General features: G+C 37.3%; 1 protein-coding gene across 3 annotated transcripts in view; it reads right to left on the bottom strand.

Moving 5' to 3' along the window:
• uggt1 (UDP-glucose glycoprotein glucosyltransferase 1) overlaps positions 1–25,867 on the bottom strand; it is a 46,633-nt gene extending 20,766 nt beyond the window's left edge. For 2 of the 3 annotated variants that reach the window (XR_009825246.1, XM_062041361.1), the window contains exons 1-15: positions 25,728–25,867; positions 20,981–21,122; positions 20,811–20,887; positions 14,147–14,280; positions 13,926–14,038; positions 13,680–13,854; positions 13,477–13,573; positions 11,926–12,004; positions 11,693–11,793; positions 8,432–8,531; positions 8,285–8,345; positions 4,736–4,827; positions 4,521–4,671; positions 4,321–4,440; positions 4,140–4,225 (exon numbers count right to left, since the gene is read on the bottom strand). Coding sequence is in view for 2 of the 3 variants with exons in the window: in XM_062041361.1 (XP_061897345.1) it covers positions 4,140–4,225; positions 4,321–4,440; positions 4,521–4,671; positions 4,736–4,827; positions 8,285–8,345; positions 8,432–8,531; positions 11,693–11,793; positions 11,926–12,004; positions 13,477–13,573; positions 13,680–13,854; positions 13,926–14,038; positions 14,147–14,280; positions 20,811–20,887; positions 20,981–21,122; positions 25,728–25,758 (1,559 nt within the window). In the remaining variant the exon portion in view is untranslated. The remainder of the gene's footprint in view (positions 1–4,139; positions 4,226–4,320; positions 4,441–4,520; positions 4,672–4,735; positions 4,828–8,284; positions 8,346–8,431; positions 8,532–11,692; positions 11,794–11,925; positions 12,005–13,476; positions 13,574–13,679; positions 13,855–13,925; positions 14,039–14,146; positions 14,281–20,810; positions 20,888–20,980; positions 21,123–25,727) is intronic. The other variant, XM_062041362.1, reaches the window with a different exon arrangement.
• Positions 25,868–27,542: the final 1,675 nt, after the last annotated feature.

Raw genomic sequence — 27,542 nt, 5'->3', positions numbered from 1 at the left:
CATCCACCTATTATCGCACACAGGTCAAACAAACAAAAAAATAGATATAGTGCAAATGTTTGTTTATTCCAACAATTAGATTGTTAAACTAATACAATGCAACCTCAATTTACTATTCATATTTGCAAACTTTTTGATTCAAGAACTTTTAGATCAAACCAAATATGCCTCTGTGTACGAACGCTTAATTTAGGCATCTGCAGGCAAAAAGGCAGGGCGCAACGTGGTTGCGAAGACGGAGCACTCCACTCCCCTTGTTGTGCAAGAGGAGTCACGTCTCAACACTTCAGCATGGGTGCCTTTTCTTTGTCTTTTCGCCTTTTGACAATTGTGTCCATTTCGCTAACTCGATAAGAGTCCCAAAAACTCAACACACCAGTGAGGAAAAAATGAGCGAATCTCTGTGGGAAAAAAAAAGCGCCTTTGCGCAGAGTACATTAATGGCGCTTACAAGCATGACCACAGCACAGCATAGTAACCTCAACAAGTTTTAATTATGATTATACAGGTCTTTTACCAGAGCAGACTTTTATTCATAGCAGAGGAAAAGACACTATCTCTTTTATCGTTCCACCTTGGTCTAAGCTCTTCCAAGGCACAAACACGTGCCTTGGTGGCCACCGTTCCTTCTCCGTATGTCTGCTCCTTCCTGTCAGTGCCTCCTCTTCCGATGTTAATGTGGGTAGATTTTACTTTTTTAAATGTTTATTATTGTAGCAATATGGTTGTTAAAGTTAATGATTTTTGTGATTTTGTTTGGAGGGCACCATAGTGACTTTCATGTGAGTGCGCGTGTTGGCAGAGCTGACTTTTTTACTATATAGAAAGTTGATCTATCACCCTTTGCTGTTTGTTTAAAATACAGTACTTATAATAATTGATATTGTGTTCAAACATTCACTAAAATAAGGAATTTTGTCGAGGCTGGAACCCATTATTCATGTTTATATTGCTTCTAATTAAGACCTTTGCTTCACTCTACAAACTTTTCGATCTACCAACCCTGTTCAAGAACTAATTATTTCGTAAATCAAAGTTCCACTTTATATGACATAGGCTCATAACATGCAGCTCAAGATATTTCAAGCCTTCTTTTGATATAATTTTGATGATTATGGCTTACAGTTAGGAAAAACCTCAAATTTAAAAAGTTGGAAAATTTGGGGTTTTCAAAACTATAAGCCATAATCATCAGATATATCTCACTTTACATGTAATGAGTTTATATCACATATACATTTCACATTTAAAGTTGAACCGCTGGATTTTTACACGATATTACATTTTTTAAAGTTTCACCTATGTGTACTTTTATAGCCCTTTTGTAATTATTGTAGAACTTAAAAGTACGGTAACAAATATCATTCATTAAAATATTCAACACATGATTGAACATAATATAGTTAGTAAAATAGTACACCATTACCACTGAGTAATCACCTCTTTTATCTTGGCAATTAATTTTTTAAATAATAATTACAGAACAATAAATTAGGCACTTTAAATATTGAAAAATAAATAATAAAATGTTTAAAATTAATAGTATTAATAATACAGTACATATATATATATATATATATATATATATATATATATATATACACATACATACATGTATACATATACATATATACACACACACACACACACACACACACACACACACACACACACACACACACACACACACACACACACACACACACACACACACACACACACACACACACACACACACACACACACACACACACAGTTGTGGTCAAAAGTTTACATACACTTGTTAAGGACATAATGTCATGGCTGTCTTGAGTTTCCAATAATTTCTATAACTCTTATTTTTTTGTTTTAGAGTGATTGGAGCACATACTTGTTTCACACAAAAAACATTCATGAAGTTTGGTTCTTTTATGAATTTATTATGGGTCTACTGAAAATGTGACCAAATCTGCTGGGTCAAAAGTATACATACAGCAATGTTAATATTTGGTTACATGTCCCTTGGCAAGTTTCACTGCAATAAGGCGCTTTTGGTAGCCATCCACAAGCTTCTGGTTGAATTTTTGACCACTCCTCTTGACAAAATTGGTGCAATTCAGCTAAATTTGTTGGTTTTCTGATATGGAATTATTTCTTCAGCAGTGTCCACACGTTTAAGTCAGGACTTTGGGACATTCTAAAACCTTAATTCTAGCCTGATTTAGCCATTCCTTTACCACTTCTGACGTGTGTTTGGGGTCATTGTCCTTTTGGAACACCCAACTGCGCCCAAGACCCAACCTCCGGGCTGATGATTTTAGGTTGTCCTGAAGAATTTGGAGGTAATCCTTTTTAATTGTCCCATTTACACTCTTTAAAGCACCAGTTCCATTGTCAGCAAAACAGGCCTAGAGTATAATACTACCACCACCATGCTTGACAGTAGGTATGGTGTTCCAGGGATTAAAGGCCTCACCTTTTTTCCTTCAAACATATTGCTGGGTTTTGTGGCCAAACAGCTCAATTTTTGTTTCATCTGACATCACATGGACAAAGATAAGACCTTCTGGAGGAAAGTTCTGTGAAACGTGTTTATAGAATTAATTGTTCCTGGGCCTGACTTTGGCAAGTTAATTTCAACAATGTAGGAATTAAGAATTATGAATAGAATAATTTCATAGCTAGAGCATACATCTTTTTTTACATTATGAGAGCACCATAGACATGAAATAACCCCCACATTGTCACCTTTACACTCATAGAGGCGGAAATGGATGCTGCCTGAGGCAAAACCAATCAATGGCTATGATCAGTGTGGGTAATAATGGCATTAGAGTATAACGCATTACCAACAGTGCTATTTTTTTCAGTAACGATTAATCTAAAGAATTACTGTTCCCATTGTCGCAACGTCGTTGCCGTTACGGGTAAGGTGAAGTGGCTCGTTACTACAGTTTGGTTGAATGAAGCGCAAGGTGTCTGGTTTCGGCCACACATCTGCTGCATGCAGAGAGGGGGTGTGGGACGATGACGCCGTTGAATAAGAGCTGATGATGATTGGCTTGGTGGGCGGATCATGCCCTGCTCACGCTGTCTCACTGCACGCTGACTGACACACAACAAGCGTGCGATAATTGCGACGGGTCGGAGCCGGGAAATTCAAAGGTAGCGTTCTCAAACTGCAAGTACCGGTACTACTTTTCGCCCATTTAAACTAAAGGCAAATAATGTTTATGTAACATAGACGCTGTGTCCAGGAAAAAAAAAAAAGTTTATCCACGTCTGCCTAAAGCAACTCAAATCGCACTTCACGTCAACACATGCCAACATGACACTTGTTGTGTTGTACTTGAATGCATGTCATTTATTTACCCAATACTTACTAAGAATTTTATCTAAAGTTCTTTCAGGCTGTATTATGGTATACAGGTGCAGAGAATTGCACTACTTAAAGACCAAATAATCATTTCCTTTCTTTTTACCATAGTTAACATTTTTGGGGTTGGGTTTTGTAATAATCAAAGTTATAACTTTACCAAATATTTATATTTTCATGTATATCATATGGCACACTGCAAACTACTGAGTTCAGATAAATGCCAAATGTTCTAAAATACCCTATATAGTGTTTTTATTAGTCAATTAGTTAAAGATGTTATCGAACATAACAGCGTATAAAATAACATCAGTTACATTGCTGAGTAACTAGTCACTCTTACAATGAGGTAACTGAGGTACAAACTCAATTACTTTTTAGCAGAAGTAATTTGTAACGGTAACTAATTACTTTTTAAGGTAAGATGACCAACACTGGCTATGATACGGAACAGCGTGCTCTGATTGGTTTGGTCTCACCTAATGGTAAATACTACTGTAGTGTTGTTATTTTTAGTTCATTTAGAATTGTTTATGTTTGAAAATGCCTAAGTCAGGACAAAAATACTAAGAATATGCCAAAGAGTGAAGCTGGACATTTCAAAGCGCAATGAGGTAAAAAAAATCCATGTAAAAACAAACTAGCCACATAATTTTATTTTATACGTTTAAGAGACCACAACTGTTTTTTTCTTCTCACAATCCAAAACACAAGTGGATGAAATAATCTTTGTGCAAAATGTTAAGTAGTTTGGTGTTGTAATTATGGTCTTGAGGCCACAAACCTGAGTGGGATGTTGTTTGAATAGAACATCTCTGCAACACTTAACAGCTCCACAGCGTTCTCCTGGGTTGGATCCAGAATGATCACCTACACATGCAGATGCAGGCACCAAATGCTGGTTACGTATGTTTGGGTTTTGAACCTGGATTCCCTGTGGTTTGGTTAGGCGGGTGGTGTCGTACCAAATTGTGGAAGTTCTTGCGGATCTGTCTGATGACCCCAGGGAAGGTGGGTCTGAGCAGCTCCTGCACGTTGTAGGGCCATGAGCTGTATCGGTGGTCCGTCTCCAAGTTGTTGATCCACTAAAATGCAAAAATGAAGACTAATGCATTCATGAATGAGCATTGATTACTATATAGGAGTGTTTGAATGATGTCTTTACACTAATTGCTGGGCTGCGGATGTCAACGGCATAATCGGAGTCGGTTGGCTGCACGTTGAGCTTCAAGATGTCATGGATGTAGGGCGTATCAATATGCAGCGAGCGCAGACCCTCCATCACCCTCGCCTCGCTACGCAGCACTTCAAACACACTATGGGACACATTTTGAAGGTTGGAAACGCTGCGTATGACAAAAGTTTGTCAAGTGTGAGTACCTGAAAATGTCCTGTGTGTCCAGATCGATTTGCAGTCCGTTGATGAACAGAGCCGACTCCCCGGGATGCAGCCCCAGTGTGCCTTTGAAAAACTTAGAGAGAAGAAGACGTGGTAACAGAATGTCCTGTATCGGCTGCAACTGAGCCTATTGTTGGAAGTTTGGAGTCTCACACTAAGCGATTCACCTCGCCAGCTTCATTGTGACTGTAAGACAGCCAACACAAACAATGCTGCTTAGTCTGTCAGTTTAGCAATCCCACCCTAAACAAGCTAATTAGTGTGTGTTGTTGTCGTGGCGGCCACAGTCAAATCTCATTAGAGAGAGACAAAGAGATCAGATTAATCAAATTCAGGGAGCTGCAATTACAACACGACATGATTAACATAAATATTGTCTTACTCAAACAGCGTGTTGGACGGACAGAAAATGTCAAGGTGCAGGCACACGTGTGCACACGATTTAAATTCGTCATCAATTCCCTTCGCAGATCTCGTTTGACGAATGAAGCAGCAGGAGTTGGAAGTAGTCGAAATGAAACTAAAAGCAATTGAAGATATTTCCCATTAGATTGTAAAGAGGAGGAGTTGTTGCGGAGGAGGATCGCAGCAATAACGGCTTGTGTCTCTCTTTTATTGGAATGCTTTGGTAAACATCTAAAGCAAATGATCCCAGTTTACGGTCAGCGGGAAAGAAAACCACTAGTAAAACTGTCCACTTGTGTTAAATCCGACCAGAATAAAAGACATTAGTCGAACATGCGATAAAACGGTTGACTAGTAACAGCACCAATAAAATACTGCGCAAGTTGTTTGCAAAAATAGCTACAAAATCACTCCTTAAGAGCACAGACCTCTGACAAGGTGGACAAATGGTGGTCTGCCCATCAAGTCAAGGTATTTTTCCAGCAGAAAATTCAGGTACAATGTACATTGATGTATCAGACATGCCAACCTTAGAGTAATGTCATGAACTTTTTTTTACTGAACTAGAAAAGCACCTGGAAAATGCAGAGCGCCGCCAGGCCCTACCTCTCAATAGTAAAAATAATCCTGAATCCAAACAGCGATCTGGATGACACGCTAAAATGTAATCAGTTGTTCCTTATCCAATTTCTGACATTTTAGGAAAGTTTCATCAAAATGTGCCCATACATTTCTGAGCTATAAATAGCGGAATGAAAAAAATTCAGTCAACCCACTTATTAGTCATTCATTCTTTTTGTCTCTGTGGGTGGAGACGGGGAAGCATTAACACTTGGGAAGGGCATCTTTGATCTTCACCCGATACGATTTACATCTCGATCCAATACATTAAAGACATCTCTTCATCAATTGAGGAAAAGGCATCAAATTAATACCATTTATATCATGATCCTGATAGTTTTATCAAGATACAAGTTTCTCTTGTAAAATCCAAATTGTTGCCAAACCTTAGATTTTAAGTGTTGAGGTGAATGTGTATTGGCTCAACCATGCTTGACTTGTTGTTGTTACGTACCCACAATTCTTTACGTCGACTAAAGGAAAGTAATTAAACACAATTTGGGTAAGTCTTTTTTAAGTTTGTTAAAACACATCAAAATCATATTTAGTCGATATGACATTAAATTCGATGCACCTTAAATTATCCCTCTAAAACGCAGCAATTTGAAGCTGTTCTACCGATGCATTGTCTTCATTTTGATGCAAAACAGTTAATCTTCCCATCCCTAATACACACAAAGAGAAGTTGAGGCTCGTAACGTAAAAGTAGGGTAACATAGTAAATATGAACTAAATAACTAACTAACAAATCCCATTTATTACATATCCTCCCGGCGGAGGTAAAAATCTAAAGATGCTGGGAAGGGTAGGGCGCGGCGGTGACAGTAGGGCTGCAACAACTAATCGATTAAAATCGATTATAAAAATAGTTGGCGATTAATTTAGTCATCGATTCGTTGGATCTATGCTATGCGCATGCGCAGAGGCTACTTTTTTAAAATTTTTATAAACCTTTATTTATAAACTGCAACATTTACAAACAGCTGAGAAACAATAATCAAAATAAGTATGGTGCCAGTATGCCCGTTTTTTTCAATAAAATACTGGAAAGGATAGAAATGTAGTTTGTCTCTTTTAGCCGATTATTAATCGATTAATCAATGTAATAATCGACAGATTAATCGATTATCAAATTAGTTAGTTGCAACCCTAGGTGACAGGTCATTTTAATATTTGTTTTGCAGTTTTGTAAAAGGGCTTCTTTTCTGTCAACATTTTTACTTTTTTCTGTAAATATTTTTTATAAAAATTACACATGTGAAATGGGCCAATAAACATCAAACCACAGGCTGCAAATGGCTACCCTTTACCTTTTATAGCTCTTCTTCAGGATTGATCGCATGACATGACATCAACTCTGTAAGGGTCCACAACTCAGCTTGTTAGTTTTCTCCATCGTATTACTGCTGCTGGAACTAATCTGTGTTTCAACTGTCATTTTAATTAAATTCGGAAAAAAAGGCGTTGGCGAAGGTTGGCTGTGCACCCTCTGAACTTTTTGTACACACACAGGAAACAATGTCTTACAAGTCGACCAATCACAGCCTTTTTGACCCACGTCGCAGATCGAGTATTTTTTTTTGGAGGTGCACGTCACACTGCGCAAGTTAGCAGGGGGAGGAGTGAGCCTGTGTAGCATAATTGGTGCCACAACATAGAAGCATAATCCAGTGAAATGCAACAAAATGAGTACCGTATTTTTCGGAGTATAAGTCGCACCGGCGGAAAATGCATAATAAAGAAGGAAAAAAACATATAAATCGCACTGGATTATAAGTCGCATTTTTTGGGGAAATTTATTTGATAAAACCCAACACCAAGAATAGACATTTGAAAGGCAATTTAAAATAAAAAAAGAATAGTGAACAACAGGCTGAATAAGTGTACGTTATGTGACGCATAAATAACCAACTGAGAATGTGCCTGGTATGTTAACGTAACATATTATGGTAAGAGTCATTCAAATAACTATAACATATAGAACATGCTATACGTTTACCAAACAATCTGTCACTCCCAATCGCTAAATCCGATGAAATCTTATACGTCTAGTCTCTTACGTGAATGAGCTAAATAATATTATTTGATATTTTACGGTAATGTGTTAATCATTTCACATGTAAATCGCTCCTGAGTATAAGTCGCACCCCCGGCCAAACTATGAAAAAAACTGCGACTTATAGTCCGAAAAATACGGTATATGTAGAGCAGTGAAGCGTACTCAAGGGTCAAAATGTGTGTCAAGTATATACAATGTGTGCATGTTGGCAGGTCTTTTATATGTACAAAAGTGTACTCAATAGGAAAATTATTTGAAGGTGCTCTACCAAATCTCAAGGAGGGAGGCGGTTATGAAAACAAGATACAGTTAAAAATTCTTGGAAATTTAACAGTGTCAAATAAGAAAAAAGGATCATTTCAAAACAGTCTGTCATATTCAGACTTATGACGATCTGTTGTACAGGTGTACCTAATAAACTGGCCAGTGACCCAACAAAAAATACCTTCTGGTTGTCTGCGATCTCTTTGCGGATATCAGCATTGACCACTGTTTTGGTGATTGACCTGTAAAGTTATACACTAATTAATAACATCCGTCCTCGCTGGAGTCTCACTGTGTTGGTGTGTGTGTGCGTGTGTTTACTAGTCACCTGGCTTTTGTTGGGAAGTTCTGACTCAGATCCTTCATAACGTTAAGGGCATCGACAGAGGGGGCGGCCAGGATGCGAGCGGCTGTCTGGAAACTGAGGTCTGGGAAAGAAGAGGGAAGAACAAAATGAAAGGTTACACTTGTACTTAGAGCAAGAGCAACATTAGAACTTTTCATCTTAATCGCCAGTTAAAACCTTGACAGGATGCAACCGTGACAATCGCAAGTTGCCTTCCAGAGAGTTTGCAGCATTGGCGCATTTAAGTCAAAAGTAAACATTGTGTATTTTTGCATAATCAGCCTTTGCACGAGGAGGAGTGTGGATTACACTGTGCTGCATGTAGCATGTGTGATTAGGGCCCCCGGAGGTCTGCCTCTCTTCTGTAAACAGGCTGAGCTAACGAGCCCCAGCAGGGAAGACCGACGCCCACATGACACTTTGAACATGGAGCTCTACTTTACTAGCATGCTCCCCCCCCCCCACCCCACCCAGGCACCATTTATTCAAAGCAATCAAAGCCACCTCGCAAAAGATGCTTTCCAAGCCTCCCGAAATGCATATGAAGTAGGGAAAAGTGTAAACATGCAACTTGTATAATGGCAGGCTAGAAAGAAACCGCAGCGGCGTAAGTGCATTATTTAAAATATGCTATAATACTAATCAATATGACTTAAATGTTGCAGCAGACGGTGCGCGCTCATATCTTCCCAATGATAAAATGTCTCAGATGTATCAAGAGGACATCGATCGACCTCACTTATTGATCAGGCAGCCAGCAGGCACAGCGCATGTTTTGTACAACAATGGCATGAGCTCACATCCCCAAGCAACACCAAGCAATAACATTTCTCCTTTGCTTTCATTCCCATCAGTATATAAGTAAACAAAAACCCTAAATCATTAAAAGGCATATTTAGATCAGTAGATACCTTTTGATAATACAGCCGAGGAAATCATATTACCATCCAAATCCTGTAGACTATGAATCAGAATGATTGACTAAAGCCTATTCACGATAGGATGGCGACGGGAGATTTGTGCCACTGAAGAGACGTCATTTGTCAACTTTGTCGGCAAAACTAATGGACACAAAGCTCCAAGGTGTATTTACACCCTCGTAAAATTGATTCTCTCAAAATTGAAGTGACACAAATAATGCCTGTAGGTGTTAACTGTAATCCCAGGAAGTGCTTTACGCTCGCCGAGCATCTTCTTCTTTATGGTTTGTAGGCTTTTATCTTCCCAAAAGGCCACGCCAACGTCTTCTCTTGTCAAATTGTGAGTCAGCTTATTTTTGTTTGGACTTGTATGTCTGCAAACTCACTTTGAAACATATAATAAAAGAGTGTAGTTGATTTCCACATGTAGTTTGAGTTTATTTAAAGGGGAGATGCACTATTTTTGGAATTTACACATTTATTGCATTTTAAATATTTTTTAAAAGTAAACAAAAGTCTGCTTACAGCCAAGCCAATGAGAGCTCCAATATTCCGCACATAAATCCGATAGATAACCATTCAAAAAGCGCCCATAATACTCAATTTACATTTTGAGACTTGAATATTAACCAAGTATTAATGATATTGTTATTATAAGCGCTGACGCAGACAAACTATTTGTAGTGGCAACGTAATCACTTCCGTGTGTCCCTATGTTTACATCATCGAGTGGTCTGCTGCTTCCTCGCTTCCCTGCTCCTTGTAAGTTTATTGTAGATCATAAATCATGCCTCTTACCTGGAAAGTAGATGGCTGACAATATAATCTGACAAATTGGGACACTTTGACCGCCATGTAGGACCTTGAACTGCAGAGAACGACACGAAAAGCGCTTGTTCCCCCCACACTCCCACCCCGTTTCTTTTTCAGGATTATGAGACATTCTTCATCTAAATGGGAATATATGAACATCCTAGTAGTCGGCATCCTAATGATAGCAAACATTGTATAGTAAGTGATGTTTTATTTGGTTTGTTGGCTGTCATGAAGTCTCCAGTGAGCAGAAATCAGTGAAGAAGGAAAAAAAAAGCAAACGTTGTAATGCGTTTTTTACATCAATGCGCCACGGATGCTTAAAATGATCAAAATACGCAAATGTTAAATGTTATTATAAATGTGTCTATTATTACATTACATATATTTTTACATCATGTATCTAAAACCCTAACAGAAGAGTTTGGATGTTTTTTAGGGGCTCTATATGAACGGCTGCATTGTAAACGGACTTGTTGATCCAATTTATTTAATATTTAGAATGCATAAAAAAAAAAAAAAAATCCGTCGTCATGTCTTTTATAATGATTGTGAACGTACACAAAATTCCAAAAAAAGTGCATTTCCGCTTTAAATATGAACATTTCAAATCACGATGATCATTATCATTGTGTTTAAAAGGTTCTAATAAAGACACTGAAATCTTTTGTATTTTTTAAATAACTAAAATAAATGGATTGTTAGAAAACCCACAATTTTGCATGTTTTGTGTTTCTTTTGCTTCGTTGAAAGTGTTTTAGTCTTAGTACTTTATCTGTTTTAATGGCTAAGCTTTTATTGTTTTAAATATTGGTTTGTACTGTAGCACTTTAAGATGAATCTAAATGAAAAGTGCGTAACAAATACAATTAATTATTATTTCTGGCGGGTTTTGTGGCGTCTTACTCTGTTCAGCAGTTCCTGAACGCACCGTAAAAGCATCTCTTTATTGTATTCCTATGAGTATTGAACGATCACACTGTTCTAAGAGAGTCCAGTTTTTTTTATAAGTTAGAACAGAGTTTTTTTAGGTTCAATATGAACAATTAAATATCTTAGTTGCTCAGACACCAATGTGTTTACATAAGATTAGATTGGGGTATGTTGTTTTTTAATGGGGAAAGACGATGATGTTTCATGTTTCATGTCATTGTCTGTGAGTTTATCGAAGTGCATTTATCAATCACGGTTTGTCAATAGTTTTTATTTAAAATACTAACTGTCGGGAGTTTACCGCGGTTATCGTTACATCTCTAAGCATCGATAATTATATAAAAAAAATCTGTTAAACAGGCCACATCACAAACCTTGAATATACTCTATAGACAATATTTAAAGTAGGTCTTTAAAATCCCTAAACAAGTGTAAAAGGACATTAACCACTGTTAATATTAAAAAAGGGCAAAGCCATACACCTTTATAAAGATTTAACATTTCCGCTTTTAATTGTCAAGCAAAGTGTAAAAAGAGTCTTTCTCAATAAGGCGTGCTTATAAATTAGAGAACTCACCTTGCATTTCCCAGACTTTTAGCGGTGCCATTTCATTGGTGCTTTCCACTAAATGTTTCCGCAACTCTTTCAGCTGTTCTTTCAGCTCTGGGTAGAGAGTCCTGTGGAAGCAGAGGCCAAATGAGTATTGCATCTGCTGACCATTGCATATTTAAAAGCTCTAGTTTGGTGATGAGGAACTGATTGTATAGGGCGAATAAGCCCATTTGGCTCGTGTTGCAGTCTGGACTCACTTCAATCGGCCAAAAAGGAAGCCCTGGACCTCGTCCACTGGATCGTTCTCCCTGATCACTGTCGCGTTCACCTCTGCCTCTGAAACCACAATTGATTCAAAACTGCATGGAGACTCCTCTGGGTTTGTATACAACCTTTTTTTCTTGTGAGAACTACTTTTTATGAAAGCTATTCATTTAGGTGACATTAATTTTTATATCTTATTTAAATCCAAAATAAGTGAATATGCATGTTTTGTCAGAGCATGAATGTGATGTTGCTCTCCATAACTCATATTCTGTATTAAAACTGAAAAATAAAATCTGCATTTTGAATACATTATTATGGTATACATTTAATTTTTGGTGTATTTCACATTATAAAGTGAAAATGTGAATGCTGTGAAATGATGCTCAATATTACGTATTTTACTCACTGACACACTCCAGATCAAACAAACACTTGTTTACATTTGTGAAACGAAACTCCATTCTTTATGAAACTATGAAGTGTTCTGTCTCTTAGAGGTATGTGAATCCATCCATCCATCCATTTTCTCTTACTATACATATGCAGCACACACAAACATTATTATACACAGTACAAATGATATAAATATAACATCATGCCTGTAATCTACATAATTACATAAAGACATTTAACAAAGTTCCTAACTTCAGTATGGTAAATGGCAATTCAAAGGCATCCCCGATACAAATCCTCCTTTTGTTCCTGGCTTTGTCATGAATAAGTTGAGAATCGTAACGACGCCTTTTAGATTTACTAAGGCCTGACATGTTTAGTAACTTTACCAGTGGCAGTAGCGCGACTAAGAGGGCGGTGCGTAACTGGCAACCAGGATGTGACACACTCACGGACTATCTAATTGGTCAAACATTGGCGGGCGGGGTATCAAAATTAAAACAATAACAATATTTCGGGGCTGTAAATCTAATTTTGAAATGAGCATATCCAGGCTGAACCACCGTTATCAGTTATAAAGGTATTCGAAAAGAACATGATGTATTAATGCCTTTTGACATATCAGAGCCATTTAATGATGACTTAACATGAAATTATTACAAATGGCACCTTTAATATTCAAGTCATGAAATATAAATGGAGTATTGTTGAACGGTTATTTGTTGGATTTTATGGGCGGAATAGAGAACCTCCCATTGGCTCCGCTGTAAACAGACTTTTATTTACATCTATTTAATATTTATAAAAGCATTTTTAAAAATCCATCTGTCATCATGTCACAGTGTGGAAGTAGCAGAATATGATGTAGCGTATGTAGCACTTGGCTTCACTGTAACCATGGTGGGAGACAAGGAAAACCTGTGTAGGTTTCCTTGTTAATAAGCTTACAATTTTATGCAGAGGTATGGTTATAACAATTTTATAGACAAGTTATACTATTTATAGTCATGGTGGAGAGTGGGAGGGCGCAACATTTTTTTTTCCCTAGGGGGGCCGTAACAGAAACTATTTGAGAAGCACTGGCGACCCCGAGAGGGACAAGCGTACAAAATGGATGGATGGATGGTAAACCGTGAGTATTTGTGTACCTTGGACTTGTGTGTCATCCTTTGCCTTGTACTCCTGGCTTTTGATGGCCAGCTCCACTCCAAATCCTGACAAGTAGACTCTCTTTGCACTTGGATCCTAGAAGAATATAAAGGGATGAAAGTATTTTATTTACTGGTTGTATTAAAGCTCTACTATTAAGGCACTAAAGACTCAGTGTGGGGCCTCAGTTGCAAACACCTACAGCTAGGTAATGTCGCAGCACGTAAGTAGCCAGGCCTTCTTCGACTTTGGAAACAGCAGCCCGGTGAAGCTCCTGAAAGTCTGGCTTTCCAAACTGGCCGTACAGGATAACGACAGGAGCGTCAGACTTTGATCCCGGGTATTTATGGTCACCCTTGAAAAGAAAAGGCTTTGGCCTGAAAGGGAGAGGACAGCGGAGGCCATCATTAAGTCTTGATGATCGTAACCTTTGTCTGTTTTTAATTACCTTCCCGGTGCCGTTTTCAGGAGGGCCGCCAAAGTGTCAAGATTGCACGTCTTCTCTCCGTGGATGCTGAAGAAGGCTAAACAACCGGGAGGGGGAGGCTCATTGGATGCAATCTAGAAGGAGAGCAGTGTTACCACATGAGCGCGCACACACACACAAAGAAACACAATCACAGTGATGTAGCGATGGGAATATGAGGAAAATAGTGTGACTCCACGCACCTGCTGGAAGGTGTGCACCGTTGCCGAGTAAGCTCTCAGGGACAGGGCAAACTTCAGCATGTTCACCTGGATGGAGCTAAGCAGGGCGCGAGCTTCCTTCACGATCAGGTTGTAATAGGCCTCGTCTGTGTCTGCTGGACGACGAGAGGCAAGTAATCGTACGCCCGTCAGGGCTAATAGCAATGACTCATCCACAGTATAATTGTCTCATATAGTGGCCCATGAGCATTTACTCAACTGCAGCGAGTGCCATGTAAAAATGGGTGATATGATCTAAAATTTACATTGCGATAATTCTTGCAGCTTTCTGCGATACCGATATACACCCCGATATATTATTTGGTATATAAATGATAATAGAACTGGTTACAAAGGCTCCGAATCTAACTGATGAAATATGCGGTAGCATATTGCGGAAATTCCAGTAGTATTATTTTCTCAAAACTATTATTAATCTACTTGCTCATTTTCTGTTAATATCTAGTTTCTTTCTGTTGAAACATGGTTCTATTCACACTTCTGTTAAAATGTAATAAACACTTATTCTTCTGTTTGGATAGTCTTCAATAGTTTTGGGTGATGCTACAAATTTGGGTATTGAGCATATACGAAGTTGTTATAGGGTCTGTTTGCAACTTGCTTACAGTTACATTATCTAAAGCAAAAAATAACATGAACACCACTGGTTAGCTTATGTTACCATTAGCAGTTTAACAGAACAGATTTGTTTTAAAACATTCTATATTTTTCATAATTCCTATATGTAATACACATTTTTAATCTCAGGGCATTCAATCGATCGCAACTGGACTTAAGTAGGCTTCATCAGTTTTTTTACCGGCCCCAAAAAAATGATTGGTGTTCACGGCTGTCACTCAACCTGTCTTCTAAATACGTATACGCAGGAAGCGCGTGCACCACATACAAAAACAGTCCGAGAGAAGCAACAAACAATTTGCAGTCATGTTGTTGTTATGATAGAATATAGATTCAATTAAAAGCTAATGCTAACTATCCAAAACTCTATCATTAGATAACAACACCCAAAGCTAATGCGCGTACACATGTTACGTACGTACGTAGTTACGTCCTAAAATCCGTAAAAAAGGGGCATATAACGCTTAAAATAAATTGGAAAGTTAGCACCCTCTAGGCCAGGGGTCACCAACGCGGTGCCCGCGGGCACCAGGTCGCCCGTAAGGACCAGATGAGTCTCCCGCGGGCCTGTTCTAAAAAAATAAATAAAAAAAAAACAATAAAAAAATAAATATATATATATATATTTTTTTAAAATTAAATCTACATAGAAAAAACACAAGATACACTTTCAATCAGTGCATCAACCCAAACAACCTCCCCCATGCACACTCATCCACACCCACTCACACAAAAGGGGTTATTTCTTTCTGCTACCAATATTCTGGTTCCCACAACATAGACAACACATCTGCAAGGGACACAGTCCCTGAAGCACACATGATTGTATAGGCTGCTGGTCCACTAACATTTTCATTAATTACTATTTTTTATGTAATTATTTTTATATTGTTTTACTTTCTTTTTTATCCAAGAAAATGTTTTTTATTTATTTATCTTATTTTTAAAAAAAGGGCCTTATCTTCAACAGACCAGGTTGTCAATGAAATTAGATTTGTTTAAAGGGTTTTTTAAACCAGGCCCAGTCCAGATAATGTCCAAGTCGGACTCAGCAACACACACCTTCATTCATGTACACAGAAAAAAATTAGGGAACACAACAGATTGCATATAATTTATAAACAAAATTACATTTTCAAAATAAGCATTTATGTACAGTCCAGATTATGTCCAGGTCACTCAAATTAGGGAACACAACAACAGATATCATATAATCTATAAACATAATTATACTTTCAAAATAAGCCTTTGAGGACTTCTCATCTTTTTTTTAATGTTTTTTGGCATCATTATCGTTTTCAACCATGTAACTTTCTAAAGTTAGAAAATACTGAATAAATGTTTTAAAGAAAGTAATACTAAGTGAATATCTGTTTTTGGCCTTAAAAATAAACATTTTACCGAGTACTATAATTAAATTGACTAAATCATGATTGTCAATGAACTCTCCTAAAATAACAGAAACCACATTACAAACCAATCCTTAAACAAATTTTTTCAACTTCCACCCAAAACAAAGACACAATATGACAATACCAAAACAAATGCAGGGTGGATTCAGGCTCCTGACAACAAAATCGGCAATCATCTGACTCTGTCATATTCCATAATTTTAACATTTTCCCTGTGGGTAAGAAGTTATAAATAATTTTAATTTGAAAATAACGATTTTGCACATCGATAGTGGTTTTATAGATTAGTTTGAATATGGCATCCCATGGCAACGGGCAGTCAAAAAAGTCCTCCCATTTTCCATTTGTGTTGTATGAGGCAGCCTTCAAAGATTTCTTTATTAAATAAAAATTATATATTTTTCTATTTATTTTAGTTCCTTTTTGCCAACTAGAATTTCTTATTAGAGGTTTACAAACTAATAATTTAGTAGTTCCATAATTAATTATTTGTTTCCATCTTTTCCCAATTACTCCAGTTAGTTGATAAAATGAAAAGCTTGAGCAAGCATCACCATACATAGCTCTAAATTCATCATACTTCATAATTTTACCATTCTCATTGATAATATCATTGACAAAAATGATTCCTCTTTCAAACATATTTTTCCAAAAGAAAGGCTTTCCATCTATTACAATATTAGAGTTCATCCATATTAACTGCTGCAAAATATCATCTCTTTTTTCTGGCACATAAAATTGAAAACACCACTATGAGTGGATTGTTTCCTTTATGAACCCCGCCATGTTTCCCAGCAGACTCTCTGGGAGGGGATCACTTGTAAAAAAGGATACAATTTCTTTTGATACAGTACATGTTTTTTGTCCAACAGGACATTTGTGTACCACTCAATGTTTAAATACATCTTTGGAACAATTGATGCTTTTAAAGACAGACACATAGCTTCAAGGTTGAGAAGTTTCAGGCCCCCATATTCATACTCTTTGTACAAAACCTTTCTTTTAATCTTTTCAGACAAAATCGAAGACCCTCCGTTCATAAATCTTAAAGTTTTGTGATGGAGCTGGTAATGACAAAAACAAATAAATAAATTGAGGAATAATTAACGAGTTGGCAATAGAAATTTTACCATACAGGTTAGGGATTTCCCTTTCCATAATTGCATAATTTTGTCCAGCTTTCTTAGTCGATTATCATAATTTACTGAGCCTAGATCTTCCAGATTTTCTGGGACAACAACACCAAGTATGTTAACTGGTCCATCTGTCCACAAAACAGGCACTTTGCATTCCATTCGAAAGGACGTTCCCTTTAGATTTCCGATCCTTAACATTTTACATTCATCATAATTAAGCTTAAGGCCAGATTGCTGTGAAAATATGTCCAAAAGATTAAGAAGGTTCCGCAAACAATGAGGACAAATCTTATCTTTGTGAATCAGCCTTTTCTGACATGAACTTCATCAAGAACAAACACAGAACACGCCTCACTGATGCACATCTGCAAGACTCACTCAGAGTTGCAGTGTCAAGTTACACACCAGAGTACAACACACTAGTTAACAGCATGCAATGCCAGGCTTCCCACTAACTGACAAAGAAACAGATAACAGATTTGGTGTCCAGTTCAAAGTGTGACATGATTTAAAAATTTGAGAGTTTACTTTTGTATTTTACATGAGTTATTATTTGTACAAACATGGTGCAAAGTAATTCATGATTTGTTAAAAAATGTTAGTGGCTAGCTAGTTAAAATGGGATATTGTGATTTCACAAGACTGTCTTAGAAGTGATCATTTGAAAATGTTCAATTTGAAAAATGTGCACTTAGAGAAAATATAAAAATAAAGTGTTGCATTTTGATATTTATCTGTTTCTATATATATTTATTGTGAGAAATCATTAAGATGATCAGTGTTTCCACAAAGATAAATATAATTAATTATTAATAATAACAGAGTTAAAGGTAAATTGAGCAAATTGGCTACTTCTGGCAATTTATTTAAGTGTGTATCTAACTGGTAGCCCTTCGCATTAATCAGTACCCAAGAAGTAGCCCTTGGTTTCAAAAAGGTTGGTGACCCCTGCTCTAGGCATTCGCATTAATCAGTACCCAAGAAGTAGCCCTTGGTTTCAAAAAGGTTGGTGACCCCTGCTCTAGGCATTGTGTAAATGTGGCAAACAGCCTCTTTAAAAGGGGCCGTATTGGTCATACCAATGTTGATACTTCAATTTTTTCACATTACTGAATGATTCCATTTTTGAACACAATTATAATCAGACAAAAACACAGGATGGTGGTGTAACAATACCAATTAAATATTTAAATCGTTTTCTACTGTTGGCTTAGATGTAAATCATTTGTTTTTGCCCTTAAAGCCCTCTGTTGTCTAGGGACTTACGTCCCAAGTTTGTAGAAAATAATAAAAAACAAAAGATTTCTTTGATCACAAAAAATATCAATGTAACCACTGTATTATCGTCCATTTAATGATACTATACTTGCTATCGTTACTATCGATATTTGTATCGATCCGCCCACCTTTGTACACATTCAAGAGCTCTAGCTTGCGGTTAGTATACTGTACCTCCTAAATTGTGTCGTGTAGCATGTTTAGCTATTCCTCGTCCTCCAGTGATAATGCCACTTGTAAGAAACAGTTTATTTCCTGCTATGGAGGTGAGGATTGTTAACTTAGAAGTGGCTTTGCAATGTGGGTGGACATTAACCGCTAGCGAGGACACTGCATTGTATTGAGGACGCGTTTGCTTGCTTGTTGTTGTCAAATTTGCAGGATACAGCAAGAATGTGTCATTGACAAGAATCATCACAATATAATGATAGTAATAAAATCGCCAGCCAAATTCGTATCATTTATATCGTAAATCGTCTACATCGCACAACTCGAGTGCCAGGCATCTATTAATGGTCAGGTGGGTTTTAGGGAGTCTTTCTATTTTAAAAAGACATTATCATTTTATGATAATGCATTAAAATGCATTGTTATTATTATGATATCATTAATGATACATTTATTATTTTTATGATATCATTTAATAGCGTTATACTATTTAAAGGCCTACTGAAACCCACTACTACCGACCACGCAGTCTGATAGTTTATATATCAATGATGAAATCTTAACATTGCAACACATGCCAATACGGCCGGGTTAACTTATGAAGTGCAATTTTAAAATTCCTGCGAAACTTCCGGTTGAAAACGTTTTATTATGCTGACGTATGCGTGTGACGTCACGAGGACAAGGGAAGTATTCGGAGCCCGTAGAATCCTATACAACAAGCCCTGTTTTCATTTCATAATTCCACAGTATTCTGGACATCTGTGTTGGTGAATCTTTTGCAATTTGTTTAATGAACAATGGAGGCTGCAAAGAAGAACGTTGTAGGTGGGATCGATCAGTGTATTAGCGGCTGGCTGTAGCAACACAACAAGGACTTAGCAGACGCCTAGCCGATGCTAGCCGCCAAACCCACGGATGAAGTCCTTCGTCGCGCCGTCGATCGCTGGAACGCAGGTGAGCACGGCTGTTGTTGGGCAGATGAGGGCTGGCTGGCGTAGGTGGAGCGCTAATGTTTTTATCATAGGTCTGTGAGGTCCGGTTGCTAAGTTGCTAAATTAGCCTTAGCGTCGTTAGCAACAGCATTGTTAAGCTTTACCAGGCTGAGAATTATTAACCGTGTAGTTACATGTACATGGTGTAATAGTATTGTTGATCTTCTGTCTATCCTTCCAGTCAGGGATTTATGTATTTTGTTTCTATCTGCATTTGAGAACGATGCTATCACGTTAGCTCAGTAGCTAAGTGTGTCACCGATGTATTGTCGTGGGGATAAAAGTCACTTTGAATGTCCATTTCGCGTGCTCGACTCTCATTTTCAAGAGGATATAGTATCCGAGGTGGTTTAAAATACAAATCCGTGATCCACTATAGAAAAAGGAGAGAGCGTGGAATCCAATGAGCCAGCTTGTACCTAAGTTACGGTCAGAGCGAAAAAACATACGTCCTGCACTGCTTCTAGTTCTTCACTCTAACGTTCCTCATCCACGAATCTTTCATCCTCGCTCAAATGAATGGGGTAATCGTCGCTTTGTCGCTCCAAATCTCTCTCGCTCCATTGTAAACAAAGGAAAATTGTGAAGAATATAACCTCCTGTGACGTCACGCTACTTCCGGTACAGGCAAGGCTTTATTTATCAGCGAGCAAAAGTTGCGAACTTTATCGTCGATTTTCTCTACTAAATCCTTTCAGCAAAAATATGGCAATATCGCGAAATGATCAAGTATGACACATAGAATGGATCTGCTATTCCCGTTTAAATTTAAAAAAATTCATTTCAGTAGGCCTTTAAATACTTTTGAACTGCCTCTAACAGTAAATGTTATTTTCTTTCATTCTTAAAAACATTCTCTGACTTTATACTCACTCCACTTTAAACCTAAAGCTTTAGCGATGCAACGTAAGGTCTATGGGCTGTGTGTATTGTGGTAAAGAGAGTTAATGAAGCATTTTTTTTACCTGTATCGATAAAAGACCGTTTCCTTTGAGATGCAATGGTGACTTTTACTTACCATCTTGCTCTTCTATGTTGTGATTGGCCTCAACGAAATCCCAGAACTTATCCTGGCTCTCTTCTGCCAGGAACTCACTGAAGAGCACCACACAAAATAAAATTGTGATGAGCCTTACATAACATTCAGGGCATTTGAAAACACATTTATATTCAGTATCAGTGCCATACCTGGCCTCCAGCAGCAGGGGTGTATCATCCCATTTGGCTGTAAGGGTGGTGGTGACGGCCTTGGAGTCGGCCCCAGCACAAGAAACAACCCAGAGCGGCGACAGCTGCAAAATCCAAAGAAGCCACATGGTCCAGCTTGCACCTGATTACAAATAATAGATAAGCAATTTAGGATTGGGTAGACTTTGTTTATTCCACAATGGAGAGATGATGTAGCTGCAGTGCAGATTTTTAAAAAGTCCACAAAAAATACAGTAAAAACAAGGGCTGTCAAATGATGACAATTAATTGCATTTTGTTGTTAGTTAACTCAAAACTAATCGCAATTAATGGCAGATAGATATCATTTTTCACCATTAATAAGTGAACCCTAAACAGATCATTTTCATGTATTTAATACCATGACTGAACAATTAGTTTGCTTTAATTAAATGTGTTTTAAACATTTTGCTTTTTTTAAACAGCTCAACACAAAAAAGGACATGAACACACTTTTAATGACAATAAAAAAACCTGTGTGTTGGTGTCTTGTCAGATTTTGTATTTTGTACGAATATATAATTAGAATTTCTGCTGTAGGAGCATTTGCATTCAGAGGAGAGGAGCTATACTTCCATGTTTAGATACCAATTTCACACATTAATAACACAAAATGTGGATTGTTATAATCATGGTTTGATTGTCAAAGATGTTTGATAATGTAAAATGTGAAATTTGTAGCTAAATACAAACATGCTTCTGATAATCTGTACATTATGTTGTACAAATTAATCATATTAATTTTGCTGCCTGACAATGTCTTAATTTTTTTTTTTTATTAACAAAGTGTAATATTCAGCCTGCTAAACATTCTGTAATTGAGGACAACCTGAGCATGTTATAAAATAATATACACTTTATTTAAATATGCCACAAAATGTCACCATCAATATTCCACAAATTATGTACTAGCATTTATTAAGGCAGAAATATCACAGATAACATTGAAAAACATCTTTGACAAACAAAGCATGATCATAATGTATGACATTTTTAATTATTTTACAGTAGTTAGACCGGATGTGACACATAACTCTAACTTTGTGAAGTCGTAAGTGTGTGACTGTATTGAGAAGAGGTGTCTTGACATGTTTTGACGACACGACAAGAATAAATAACACAATAAAGTCCTTCTGCCTACTGCCTTTGTCTTTCCTTTCTGCTGAGCTTTTACCCCAACTAACCAAAACAGTTACAGTAACACTCTATATTTTATGTTATCAACACAGTAATGGCTCACTGCAATCGAAGATAAAATATTCTTGTCTTGTCGGGAGAACGACTTGCCAGTGCTTTTTGATATGGATTTCCACAATGTACCATTTTCTTTCTGCATTTCTGCTCATTAATGTCCCGTGCTACAAATCGGCCCGAGGGTCAAAAAGGACGTGTGAGGGTTAATCGCATGGCTAACAAATTATCGCCGTTAAAGGAACTAGCCCTGGTAAAAACACATGAAATCAAGAGGGAAACTATACACCAAGGAGGATATAAAAGAGCACAGAGCTGCTTCAACCAGCTACCACTTCAGCAGCACAATTTCAAATTACATGTAGGCTTGAGCCAATATTCGATGAGTCAATTAATTGATGAAAATTAAGTCAATAAGTTTTCCGGCGTCGACAAATCGCCACGTGCACGCCTCAAGAGCATTCATGCTTCGACGTTGGCTTCAGCGTTTGGTTTTGTGTTTTTGTTGGCATTTGTAAGAGGTTTTTTGTTTTTGCATTTATTTTGGATATTGCAGTATTTTCCAATAACATGTGATTTATCTTCTTTGTGTGTTTTTGAATTTTGGACCACTTTTGTGTTTTGGAGCGAAACAAAATAGTGAAGAAATGTTATGAATCATAACATAAAAATTTAATAACAAAATTAAATTACCACTGATAGCCACACACACACTCAGTGTGGTGAAATTACTCTCTGCATTTGACCCATTTACCCCCTGGGAGGGGAGGGGAGCAGTGAGCAGCAGCGGTGGCCATGCTCGGGAATCATTTTGGTGATTTAACCGCCAATTCCAACCCTTGATGCTGAGTACCAAGGAGAGAGGTAATGGGTCCCATTTTTATAATCTGTGGTATGACTTGGCCGGGGTTTGAACTCACGACCTACCGATCTCAGGGCAGACACTCGAACCACGAGGCCACTGAGCAGGCAAATATACAGTTTGCCAGAAGCTTGTGGATGGCTACCAAAAGCGCCTTATTGCAGTGAAACGTGCCAACGGACATGTAACCAAATATTAACATTGCTGTATGTATTCTTGTGACCCAGCAGATTTTATCACATTTTCAGTAGACCCATAATAAATTCATAAAAGAACCAAACTTCATGAATGTTTTTTGTGACAAACAAGTATGTGCTCCAATAGTGAATAATATTTCTGTGTTTTGGAGCGAAAACAAAATAGTGAAGACATGTTATGAATTAAACATTAAAATTAAATAACAAAATTAAATTACCACTGATAGTCACACACACACTAGGTGTGGTGACATTACTCTCTGCATTTGACCCATCCCCTTATTCCACCCCCTGGAAGGTGTGAAGGCTGATTGATTGATTGATTGATTGAAACTTGTATTAGTAGATTGCACAGTACAGTACATATTCCGTACAATTGACCACTAAATGGTAACACCCGAATAAGTTTTTCAACTTGTTTAAGTCGGGGTCCACGTTAATCAATTCATGGTACAAATATATACTATCAGCCTAATACAGTCATCACACAAGTTAAACATCAGAGTATATGTAACCGGTGGTCTTTTCCTCTGCGTTGTGTGGATTTTATGGAACACGACCAACACCATGAATTGCTCAGCTGCACTTTACTGATAATACACAGAATACAATTGTCGTCAATAACTTTTTGCCATCGTCGAGCCCCTACACAAATATAATAACAAGAAAGTGAACTTAAGTTCTTAACACGACAATACATTTTCTGTCGTCGCATGGACTTCCTACCTCTCCCGTTATCGTAGACAAAAGGGAAGTTGGAAGGCGTGTCCAACGCATATAAAGAGACAGGTGTCACAGTAGTTATTGCAGTAGAAGGGACAACGAGACAATGGTTCCACATTGACAAAACATCGAACAATATTCAGGTATTTATATGTAATTTACACATTTTGTGTAATTATAACAATAATAAAACATATTATTTACAAGACATAATTGACCCTGTTACATATATACATTGAATTATTTACAATAGAGGGGGGTAGGATGTGGAGAGGGTTGGGTTAGGTTGCTATCAGCACTTCAGTCATCAACAATGATATAATCTGAGAAATGAACATTGTAACAGTGTAGGTCTCACTTGGTAGGATATGTACAGGGAGCAGTGACCATCGTGAGCTCAGAAAGCATAAGAACAAGTACCGTATTTTCCGGACTATAAGTCGCAGTTTTTTTTCATAGTTTGGCCGGGGGTGCGACTTATACTCAGGAGCTACTTATGTGTGAAATTATTAACACATTACCATAAAATATCAAATAATATTATTTAGCTCATTCACGTAAGAGACTAGACGTATAAGATTTCATGGGATTTAGCAATTAGGAGTGACAGATTGTTTGGTAAACGTATAGCATGTTATATTGATGTTATAGTTATTTGAATGACTCTTACCATAATATGTTACGTTAACATACCAGGCACGTTCTCAGTTGGTTATTTATGCCTCAAATAACGTACACTTATTCAGCCTGTTGTTCACTATTCTTTATTTATTTTAAATGGCCTTTCAAATGTCTACTCTTGGTGTTGGGTTTTATCAAATAAATTTCCCCCGAAAATGCGACTTATGTATGTTTTTTTCCTTCTTTATTATGCATTTTCGGCAGGTGCAACTTATACTCCGGTGCGACTTATACTACGAAGAATACGGTATATACATTTGATTATTTACAATCCGGGGAGGTGGGATGTGGTGAAGGTGAGGGGGTTAGGCCAGGGTTGTAGCTGCCTGGAGGTGTTCTTTTAGTGAGGTTTTGAAGGAGGATAGAGATGCACTTTCTTTTACACCTGTTGGGAGTGCATTCCATGTTGATGTGGCATAGAAGGAGAATGAGTTAAGATCTTTGTTAGATCAGAATCTGGGTTTGACGTGGTTTGTGGAGCTCCCCTTGGTGTTGTAGTAATGGCGGTCAATTACGTTATGGAAGTAGTTTGACATGTACTTCGGTAATGGAAGGCATAATGCCTTCACTATTGTCTTAGCTAGTTTTAAATATCATATGTTAGGATAATGGCAGATCATGATGTTTTAGGTGCACCAGGAAGCTTCGCTGGTAAACAAAAAAAAACCTTCATGTCGGGAACCAATAGGACCCTTCAGCGTGGCCCCTTCGTCCAATGACCGCACACTTTGTCCATCTTTTCTATTTCAATGACTGCCCGCTGCGCTGTCATGTAAATACCTAATAGGAACACACACTTTGCATTGAATAAGTAAAAAACACACCTAAGAATGATACAACTTCACGCTGTAAACATTTGTATCAGTCATCGCCATTACAGCTAACCGCGGCAGCTAGCTAGCAAAGCAAACAGCACAGCAATCTATACGAGTCTAATAGTTACAGATGACACGCTGCGCGTTTAAGGTAGTGGTTCCATTTTATGGTATAACCACCATAAATGTATGTTTTATGGTGGCGTGCTATGTGAAAATTAAAGTATTATTTTTCTCACCGAAGCCGGCTCCGTAGCTTCCTGGATTCATGATCAGTTCGGAGGGGTCCTATCTTTGAGTTCAGGTAACCACACATTTTGCCTGATCAAAATGACAGGAAAACGTGCCATAATGACTGAAAACAATGTCGGAGCGCCACAAAAAAAAATTAAAAAAAAATCCAACTAAACAAAAATACCGTAACTCTCATGCCGCCATTAGTGAATTGTGAATTTGTGAATTATATTTATATAGCACTTTTTCTCTAGTGACTCAAAGCGCTTTACATAGTGAAACCCAATATCTAAGTTACATTTAAACTAAAGATGTCCGATAAATGCTTTAAAATGTAATATCGGAAATATCAGTTTTTTTTAAATTATCTGCATCGTTTTTTTTTGTGTGTTTTTTTTAATTAAATCAACATAAAAAACACAAGATACACTTACAATTAGTGCACCAACCCAAAGAACCTCCCTCCCCCATTTACACTCATTCACACAAAAGGGTTGTTTCTTTCTGTTATTAATATTCTGGTTCCTACATTATATATCAATATATATCAATACAGTCTGCAAGGGATACAGTCCGTAAGCACACATGATTGTGCGTGCTGCTGGTCCACTAATAGTACTAACCTTTAACAGTTAATTTGACTCATTTTCATTAATTACTAGTTTCTATGTAACTGTTTTTATATTGTTTTACTTTCTTTTTTATTCAAGAAAATGTTTTTAATTTATTTATCTTATTTTATTTTATTTTATTTTTTAAAAAAAGGACCTTATCTTCACCATACCCGGTTGTCCAAATTAGGCATGATAATGTGTTAATTCCACGACTGTATATATCAGTATCGGTTGATATCGGTATCAGTAATTAAAGAGTTGGACAATATCGGAATATCGGATATCGGCAAAAAGCCATTATCGGACATCCCAGTTCCACCCACACTGGTATAAATTTTAAACCAGTGTGGGTGGAACTGGGAGCAGGTGGGTAAAGTGTCTTGCCCAAGGACACAACAGCAGTGATTAGGATGGCGGAAGCTGGGATCGAACCTGGAACCCTCAAGGCCACTCTACCAACCGAGCTATACCGGTTTTTTATAAAATGTTTTTTTAAAAACATATAATTTTTTTTTTTTTTAAATAGTTAATGTCATTTAACACATAGTAGCATACACACTCTACGTAATCATCAAGCACCCAATAAAACCCGTTGAGCTTGATCCTCCGTTGTTGTGCCGTCTCCTTCCCCTTTATCTATACATAACAGTTCATTAATTTTTGCTCAGGACAACAATTTGCTCCATTTCTGCTATTGTTTATTGCAGTGTGTTTTTCAACCTTTTTTGAGTCAAGACACATTTTTTCATTGAAAAACCGCCAGCAAAAAAATGAAACTCAGCAGCCGATATTGACAGTAAAAAGTCGTTCCATCACCAAGCATGCATCACTATAGCTCTTGTCTCAAAGTAGGTAATAATAATAATAATATATTTTATTTGTAAAAAGCACTTTAGATTGAGTAAACAACCTCAAAGTGCTGCAGTGTATATTAAAAAAAAATAAAATAAAAAAATAAAAAGATAATAAAAAAATAAATAAAATAAAAACTAGAACAGCAGCTAAAACTAGTATGCATATATCTAAAAAAAAGGCATTTTTTTTTAAAAGAAGGGTTTTAAAGCCTTTTTTAAAAGTATCCACAGTCTGTGGTGCCCTCAGGTGGTCAGGGAGAGCGTTCCACAGACTGGGAGCGGCGGAGCAGAAAGCCCGGTCTCCCATTGTTCGTAGCTTTGTCCTCGGAGGTTGGAGGAGGTTAGCCTGTTC

This window comes from Entelurus aequoreus, linkage group LG03, assembly GCF_033978785.1.
Source record: "Entelurus aequoreus isolate RoL-2023_Sb linkage group LG03, RoL_Eaeq_v1.1, whole genome shotgun sequence".
NCBI classification, from domain to species: domain Eukaryota; kingdom Metazoa; phylum Chordata; class Actinopteri; order Syngnathiformes; family Syngnathidae; genus Entelurus; species Entelurus aequoreus.
The sequence above is the reverse complement of the archived record's forward strand: the minus strand, read 5'-3'. Positions and strand labels throughout refer to the sequence as shown.